General features: G+C 41.5%; 1 protein-coding gene across 1 annotated transcript in view; it reads left to right on the top strand.

The window, feature by feature from the left end:
* Positions 1-5,883, top strand: part of st3gal2 (ST3 beta-galactoside alpha-2,3-sialyltransferase 2) — a 75,848-nt gene extending 69,965 nt beyond the window's left edge. The window contains exons 5-8 of the mRNA XM_020604288.1: positions 2,762-2,941; positions 3,928-3,973; positions 4,590-4,709; positions 4,867-5,883. Of these exons, the coding sequence (XP_020459944.1) occupies positions 2,762-2,941; positions 3,928-3,973; positions 4,590-4,709; positions 4,867-5,040 (520 nt within the window). The 3' untranslated portion in view covers positions 5,041-5,883. The remainder of the gene's footprint in view (positions 1-2,761; positions 2,942-3,927; positions 3,974-4,589; positions 4,710-4,866) is intronic.
* The last annotated feature ends 3,179 nt before the right edge of the window (positions 5,884-9,062 follow it).

Below are 9,062 nucleotides of genomic sequence, written 5' to 3'. Positions count from 1 at the left end.
GAGCAGTCACCAGCCACATCGACCTGATCAGTGTTTGATTGTTGTGTCTTGTTGCTTTTCTTCTTTTGTCTCTCCTCTATCCACTCACCCCAACCGGTCGAGGCAGAAGGCCGCCCACCAAGAGCCGGGGTCTGTCGGAGGTTTCTTCCGTTAAAGGGAGTTTTTCCTCCCCACTGTCGCCAAGTGCTTGCTCAAGGGGGATTTGTTGGGTTTTCCCTGTGTAATAACATTGATAACAGTAAGGTCTAGACCTTACTTTGTAAAGTGTCCTGAGATGACCTTTGTTGTGATTTGGCGCTATACAAATAAAATTTGATTGATTGATTGATTGATTGAAGCTGTGATGTAGTATCATACCAGTCCGATAAACTGCAGTGTCCCATAAAGGGGTGTTAAAAGATTCCTTTGAAGGATGGTCTCATGGCTCGTCTGGGCTCCTCAAAGCAGAAATAATCATTTTGGGATGGCCTTCAAATCAGAGCATCAGAACAACTTCTGGGTCAAGGGAGTCGTGATAAATGATCAAATGAGGGAACCGGGATGTGCACAGAGACGGTGTCTTCCACTCTGCAGGGGCAGAGAGGCACATAAATCTTTTTGTCTCAACCTGTTCCCCTGGTATTTTCATGCAGCAGTAATGGATCACAGAGGCTGATTGTTGTCACTTGGCATGAAGACACATCTATATATTGTTTTCCTGCAGTGAGTGTGTGCTGGTACCATAAAAGCCTCGGCAGGAATGACTATGATTTCATGCATCTATGCGCTAAAGACATTAGCATCCATTAGTGTTGCATTCTCAGCAGACCTGTGTGGGCAGCCTCCAACTTCCATCTCCTGTTACTCATTCTGATTGCTGCGGTTAGATTCGCATTTGTTTTTTAAATCAGCGTGCCCCACAACAGTCCCACTTGCTGCCACCACCAATCCTGTTTGTCTGCAGTTTTACCCCGGCTACCTGAACAAACCTCTGTTTTGTTCACTGGGATATGGGTAGCTACACTAAGTGGCCTGTTTTTTTTTGTTTGTTTGTTTTGTTTTGTTTTGTTTTTTCAGGTGCTTTGTGTTTACATAAACAGCTCACTCCTCCAGACAGTGAGTCACATCTACTGTACAGCAAAGGTCTGAAGTACACATAAAGAGCTGAAGGGTTCAGCTACTGTCTGACTAAAGGTTGCATGGGACAAAATACACCTATTATATTATATAGGTAGATGTGCAGTTTTAAAGCCATGAGATTTGTGGCAACCTGCAAGCAAATAATGACACAGAACAAGGTGTGTGTGTGTGTGTGTGTGTGTGTGTAAGGGCAAACGAAAAGCAGCATAGAACCTACATCCAGCATTGCTACGGTAAGAGCAGGTAAAGAAACTAAAGAGAAAACTTGATCATCAAAAACAAAATTTAAGCATCTTATGCCTGGCTTGACAATGCCTGGCTTTCATGACATGTTGAGAGGCTGGTGTAAACCACATGACTGTACAGATCCATCTTGCACAGTCTCAGCAGGCTGCTGATTGAACTGCAACAAACATCACAAACTGTGACTATGTACATTTTGAAAGAAGAACAGATATAAAAGAAGTGAGCAGTAAAACATAGTCTGCTCTGGTACGACTAGTATGATGAGGTGGTTAATGTTGCTGTGTAACTGACATTACTGAGCCAATCTTGATTATGTTTTAGCATTTGCCATTATCCTGTAGTTGTTACTTGTAGTTGCAATGTAATCTGACTATAAAGCAATAGTTGTGGGAAATCAAGAAAAAGAGCAGGCCTGGCTCACCAACACGTTATCTCAAGTTTAATATACAGTATGCACATACAAAAATAACAAATGGCAAATTGGGGTTTTTTTTGTCTGCCATGCACTTCTGTGCTGTGTCTCCAGCTGTAGCGCAGGTTGCCATATGTGTTGCCATATGCTGGTCTCTGTGGTCTTACAGTCACTCCACCCAGCTGTTGTTTGCTAAGAATTACTTCTAGCATATAATTCACCATAAAGCAGGTCTGTGTACTGATAAAACAAATGGGATACAACATGATTATTAGTGTGCTTTAAAGGTGTTGTTAAGTGTATATGTGAACCGAACAGAGCTGGACTAGCTGTTTTTCCCTGCTACAGTAAGATAGACCAAACACATCCTGACATAAACTCCATACTTCACAGCTGTAACCAATATTTTCATGCTAGCAATCATTCAAAAAACTACATCATGTGAAGGGTATTGTTTATAGTGACAGCACCTTTAATACCACTTTATCGTCTTTGAGCTCATTCAGCCCAAAACTTGACTGTTTGGTTTGTTTCACTGCTCTCATGAGTGCTGATTTTAGTGGAAAAAGCTCTGATACACCTACTGTATGCTACATGTCCAGTGCAAGAATGTTAACAGACATAGTGACCAGTAGATGAACAAGAGTTGATGTCGAGTATAAATTTATTTCATGGCCAGAAATATGACAGGTCACCATGGTAATTTTGTCCTTGGAGCTTGTTGCAGCCAAAAAAGTCAGTTATCACCATTTTTGATATACGGATGATGACTGATGTTGATCTTTTCATTTCTCAAAATGTTGAACTACTCCTTACAGTAAATAGACTGATTAGCTTTGATTTTATAAATGGTACAGGAGTTAAATGCAGCTGCTGTATCAAGTAAAGATGAAATGAGATCCCTCAAGAGTTTTGGCAGCCTCATCAATAGCATCAATAGCTTGACAACAAACGTCTCTCATGTGGTTCTTCTTTTCCTCCTAGGATGAACAAGGCCCCTACAGTGGGCTATGAGGATGATGTGGGCAACCACACCACACACCACTTCATGTATCCCGAGAGCGCCCAGAACCTGGCGGTCAATGTCAGCTTTGTCCTGGTTCCCTTCAAAACACTGGATCTCGTCTGGATCACTAGTGCTCTGTCCACCGGCCAGATTCGGTTGTAAGAAGGCACACATACACACACATACATGCTTCTGCACAGGAATTGATTAAAACGTGTGGATGTGCATGCATGTGCACAGAAACAGACTATAAATTCTGGGTAAATTCTGCAGTGCGTAGAGATGTCAATGTCAGTGATTTGACTTCACGGCACACAAGCACACATAAGTTTAGTTTGAGGGCATGAATACCTCAGTGGCTTTGTACATACCCTCGTGTGCACGAGGACACGGATAAGGTGTGCACAAACATTCCTATTCATACTTCAAATTAAGGGTCTGCCTTCTGCCTGCGTACGCCGATGGTCTTCAAGCATTGTGGCGCATGCGCAGTCTGGGCTTTTGTTGTGCGGACTGACTGCGCGGACGCAGACTTTTGGCCTGCATGCGGACATCCACAAAGTGTCTGTGTGGACCCTCACGGACCTGGGAAGGTTAGCAGACATGTGGATGTGCAAAGCATGAATTGGTTATTACCCTAATCTTAACCAGAGCTGACATTTGCTCTAACCTTACACATCATCGTTTTTGTAAAATTCGATAAAACTACATTGTGGAGACCAGCGTCCAGTCCCCATGAAAATAAAAACTCACGGATTTTGGGCCACACAAGAATAGAAAAACAAGTCTACACACACACACACACATACGCATACTTCTTGCATTCCCTAGCCCCCCATCCTCACCTTAACCATCAGAACTAAATGCCTAACCAAAACCTAAACCTCATTCTAACCTGAACCCTAAAATCAAGTCTTACCCTCTAAAAGGTGCTTCAGAAAGTCATGAGTGGCCAAAATGTCCTCACTCTGTAGCAAAAAATAGTTTTTTTTTTTAGTCTTCACTATGTAGCAAGTATAAGAACACACACACACACAAAGTCGCTGGCTTGGAACAATCTGCTGTCAGTCATCCAGATTTCATAGCTGCAGGAGCCACAGAAAGTGCTGATTGAATGTGTTTAATCACTTTCTCTCTCTCTCAGTACATATGCTCCAGTGAAACAGTTTCTCCGTGTTGATAGAGACAAGGTGAGTATTTTCCACATTCACTGCAATAAATTTTGGCCAAGCACATTGCATTTACAGTAATTTGCCAATACACATATATATTTATCCCCCCAACACACACACACACACACACACACAATGACCCTGCTTTGCTGCTGTAATATCCCTCCCCACTCTTGATGAAGGATTACAGTTAGATTATAAACCTTTCTTTCTTAAATAATCTTCTGCTTGCTAGGATAAAATTGTAATTACTGTTCAGTTGGTTAACAGTGCTTTTAATATTTCACCACATTCAGAACTTTAGGAAGTACCAACATTTTACTTGGTAAAATCTTTTCGTGTTCAGTTGGACCATTTGATTTGTATGCTGTTTGCCATCTGTATGGACAAGATTTAAATCTGAATTCAGAGGAACTTGAATTTAACTTTTTATTGACCAGGAACACTTAGAAAAGCAAATCTGGATTTTGTGGCTATGACCAATGGAGCTTCCTGAATATGAGACTGTGGCAGATGCATATAAAATTACAATTAGTATTTGAGTTTGGGTTTGAGTCTCAGATTTGCAGCAAGGAGACTTTTTCCTCTTTTTTAACAATATTTTCCTTTCTTTGCATCTATGTCCAACACCCAGGTGCAGATCTTTAACCCAGTATTTTTTAAATACATCCACGAGCATTGGCTAAAACATAATGGCCGCTACCCTTCCACTGGCATGGTAGTGCTGTTCTTTGCTCTTCATGTCTGTGATGAGGTCAGTGTGTTTCTTTATCCCTCTGCTTTCTCCCAGCCACCTATTGTAAATCCTTGCATCATGCCAAAACTGCACTTACAAAAGATTCATCCTGGACATATGCACATTTGGAATCACACACATCCTTTCGCTTACTCAGTCTCTGATTCTCCTCTAGGTAAATGTGTTTGGGTTCGGGGCAGATGACCAGGGTGGCTGGCATCACTACTGGGAGAACAACAACTTCCCCGGAGAGTTCAAGAAGACAGGTGTCCACAACGGGGACTATGAAGCCCAGATCATCCGGCTGTTGGCAAAGGCTGGCAAAATCACTGTATTCCCTGGGAAATAACAAGCCAATCAGCTATCTTAGATGTCATTGTTAGCTGGTTCAGACATAATAGAGGCTACTTCGAATGTGTTCTCACTTTCACTTAACTGCACCAGTTTAGGAAGTAAACCAAATCTGAAGGTAAAATGAGTCATCGCACAAAGTGAACTGGTACCAAAAGATGTTATTACTTTCACATTCCCTCATATTTGAGAAGTAGCCCACCAGTCTTGTTCAGTTCTAGTTGGAGAACATGGTTTAGATTCATAGCACCCAGGAAAAGGGATCCAAATGTAGTTCTGTTCACTGAGGTCTGAGGTAAAAGTGACAGTTGGGCCTTAAATTTGACAGTAAAGTAACTGGTTTCATCCCTAATGGCCAGTGCAAGGATTGAAAGACAAGACCACTGATCTTGTTCCAAGGCAGCTTCAACTCAGGAGCGAACAACATGCAATGACTGGACAGTGTGGACTCGCCTGATCGCCACAACTGTGTAAAAATTGCACATTTAAATACCCCATAACTGGATGCAATCTACTGGAAATGTTCACCATGGATGATTACCTAATCCTCATACAGTGTGCGTAATATGGAAATTGCAGCAGGAGCGGTGACATCTAGAGGACTGTTGTTCTACAGCAACAAGGTGTCAAACAAACAAACGTTGTTCTTCTTCACTTCCAGAGCTGTGGATGTTGGCAAACACTTGTAACTGCAGGTTTGAGACTACAGACACAAACCGTGGGGCTACCAGGAGGACGACTCTTTCAGCTCTTACAGAAACTTGCACCGTGACTTGTTTTGCCTTTGCTTAAGAAGTTGTTCTTCTCAAATCTTACATAAGATTAAACCTCACTTGCCACTTTTCAGTGTCAGAACTCTGTTTATGTGAGGTCTGCCTCACAAGACACTTTTGCAAAGGCTTTGTCTGACTGTCATGGGTTATAAAACGTAGTTATGCTGTGAGCTAATGTCATATTATTGTCCTCTAAACCCCCCATGGTCCATACGTGGCTAAGCAAGGTGTTCCGGCTTTCCAACTGACCCACAGACACATGATCAATGCCTTTCAGCCATTCCGACTCAGAAGGATCACTGCAGTACCAACATGAGCTTCAGCTTCTTTATCCTGGTTTTAAACAACCGAGCAATTAGACACAAAGAGAAATGTTCTGGGAGAGAATTGGTTCAACTTTGTGAGACTCTAATGGGGCCAAAAGTCCATGTCTTGGTATTTCAGGTTTGGATAGGGTCACACTGGTTTCTGGACCGGAGCTGGATCCCCATGTGGTCTGTTAGGGTCTATTTTGGAAGAAGAAGAGTAAAGACGGAGAGCTGGAACATGACAAAGCAGTTGGACACAGTCGGCATCAGAAACATTTCATTTGCTCCTGTGTGTTTAAAGATGACAGAGGAAAATAAGTTGTGTTCACTGTTTATGTGTAGCAAACTCTGGCTTCTACACAAACAGTATTGGACTCATCTCTTTGGACCCACAAGGACTGAGATAGTGACTTCTTTTCCCTTTCATAGACATAAAACTCCAGTCTTCTGTGTACCAGCAAAGTTAGAAACTCACAGTTTTGCCCCAGTTTAAGGCCCATGTGACGGATCTGGGATTTCTTTAACCTGTCAGCAGCTTGAGTTCATTAACCACTAGCTCTGGTCCCTGCTCAGCCAATTAAAACTTCAGTTATGTCTAGAGGGGGTAGATCCACCAGACGCCTTAGATCTCACCACGTTACTGCACAAAATGCTCTTTGTGTTCCGATTTCCATGATGATGGTATACCCCCCAGTAGGCTGCAGATTTAATTTGTTAGTTATATATATACTGTTTAGGTTTGAGTTTACACTTTGCCTGGATTCACACTGTTGGCTCAGGTTTCTTTTCTACCCAGGTGGCACATTATTGGTTTTTATCATGGTTAGGTATCATAAAATGATACACCTTTACCCGTTGGTAGTCACCTCTTTATTGATGAGACAAATATGAGTCATGGAAATGTCTAGACAGGAAATCAAAATGTGTGCCATACAGAGGTAGGAAAATGAAAGTATTTGTTTTGAGCTAAGGTTGAAAATCCATCCATAGATGGCATGATGGAGATGTTTATCAAGACATGGCTGGTGTCTAAAAAGGAAGAGTCCTCATGGTTCCTTTGCAGGTCAGGAAAAGGTAGAGAAGTAACTGAATAAGTCTGAAGGCATGATCAGTAATATTCTTACTACCCCTTTACACAAAACTAATATATGTACTATATGGGTTTAAATGATTGTTGATCAGTATTACTGACTCATTTCAGAGCAAACCAGTATTTATGGCAGATTTAGGTTACTGTAAATGATAGAATTCAAAATACAAGTCATAGACTAATTAAAATCCTTGAAAATTTGGTTTCAGATTTTGAATATTACATCAGTAATATTGAACATTCATGAATAAATTGGCAGTATTCAAAATTAAAGATACCTTGTGGAGTTTTTCTCTATATAGCAGTGTTTTTACATGTGGTTCATAGTTTGTTTGATAAACCTATTTCAGACCAGGTTCCTTACCCAGGAATTTGCCAGTTATTTCACCTCTAGGCATCTTCTCCAAACAAAGCCCAGAGTTGCGTAACCGGCAAAGTGTTACTGGCAATTGTACCTGGTCACACCTAGTCAAACAACCTGCTACGTGCTAACCAGCTCCATGTCTGAATTGAAGTGGTCAAATTGCCGAGAAGGACATGGTCAAGATGATGACTACTATGCCTGAAAGGGGCTTTAGTGTACACTGGGACAAGGACTCATACTCGCAATCACATGCTACAAAATGCAGCAGTGTGTCAACAAAAGCAGAGAAGAAGAAGACTGCTAGCAAGTAAACATTGGATGCAAACAATGCAGGATTTAAGACATTCAATAGTCAACTTTGCATATGTTTTATTAAGGAAAGAAATGCATTCAGCACATTTAGAGCTCAAGAATACACAGTGTGTTTCAGTGAGTAACGCTGAATGTAAACAAACTCCACAGGGCACCTTTAAATGTGGAAAGAAAAGAACATTCAGAACATTACAGCTAAGATGTTTGTTTTTTCTCAGAGGCAAATTAGTGTATTGTTTTAGTGACTATTAATGTGTTACATACTGAACTACAATACAAAGAAATCTGCCACTGTGTTACATACTGAACTACAATACAAAAAAATCTGCCACTTTCAAAACAGTCAGAAATATAGCAAAGTGTGTAAATAGAAGCTGTATAGGAACCATGAGAGCCGGCTGCTGCAGCAGATGGTACGTTCACGTGGAACAGCACCTGTACAGTATGAGACCAGAGCATGTTGTTCAATGTTAAGGGATTTAATCATGTGACATTAAAAGACTTATCGTTCTATGAAGTGTTTTAAGGTTTACATGTAGTTTACATAACTTTTACAGAGGTAGGACTGAGGTAGACTCAACACACTCCAATGTGAGGGTCGGGGTGCCATCAGGTGATTAGAAGAACTGTGCCTCCTGTGCTTATGTCATTTCTGTTGGTGGTTATTGTATTATCTCTGGTTGATATGGTGTAGCCACATGTGACTCTCATGTATTACCACTGTACTTTATCTACTTTCAGTGTTTACTTTGCACAGACCAGATTTTATAGGATGTTTTAATGTTGAGCTGGGCTCATTGTAGGAGTCAATGTAGAAGAATCTCGACATGCTCTCTGTCTCTCTTACACACACATGCTTTTGTGCCTTGTCATGCTGCTTGGACATCTCTTGCTAACAGCTGCTCCAATGGCAACCCTCACTTACTACCATTGCATTTTTGTGGTCTCTTACACACACTCACATGTGGTTTCTGGCTGAAAGCTGTGCCTTCTGAGCTGTATACATACACACACACACACACTCACTCTGCCTTCTGCTTGGTGTTTGGACACCTCCGCTCTTCACTTCTCACTGCTCTGTACCCTGACATTGTTTTCCAGGAGGCTAAAGAAGAGGATGTAAACCTGAGATGCAGTGCGACTTACTGTAGATGCTCCTGCCAGCTTCAAAAA

This window comes from Monopterus albus, unplaced genomic scaffold (genome assembly GCF_001952655.1).
Source record: "Monopterus albus unplaced genomic scaffold, M_albus_1.0 scaffold65.1, whole genome shotgun sequence".
Classification (NCBI taxonomy): domain Eukaryota; kingdom Metazoa; phylum Chordata; class Actinopteri; order Synbranchiformes; family Synbranchidae; genus Monopterus; species Monopterus albus.
This window is presented reverse-complemented; position numbering and strand designations above follow the sequence as displayed.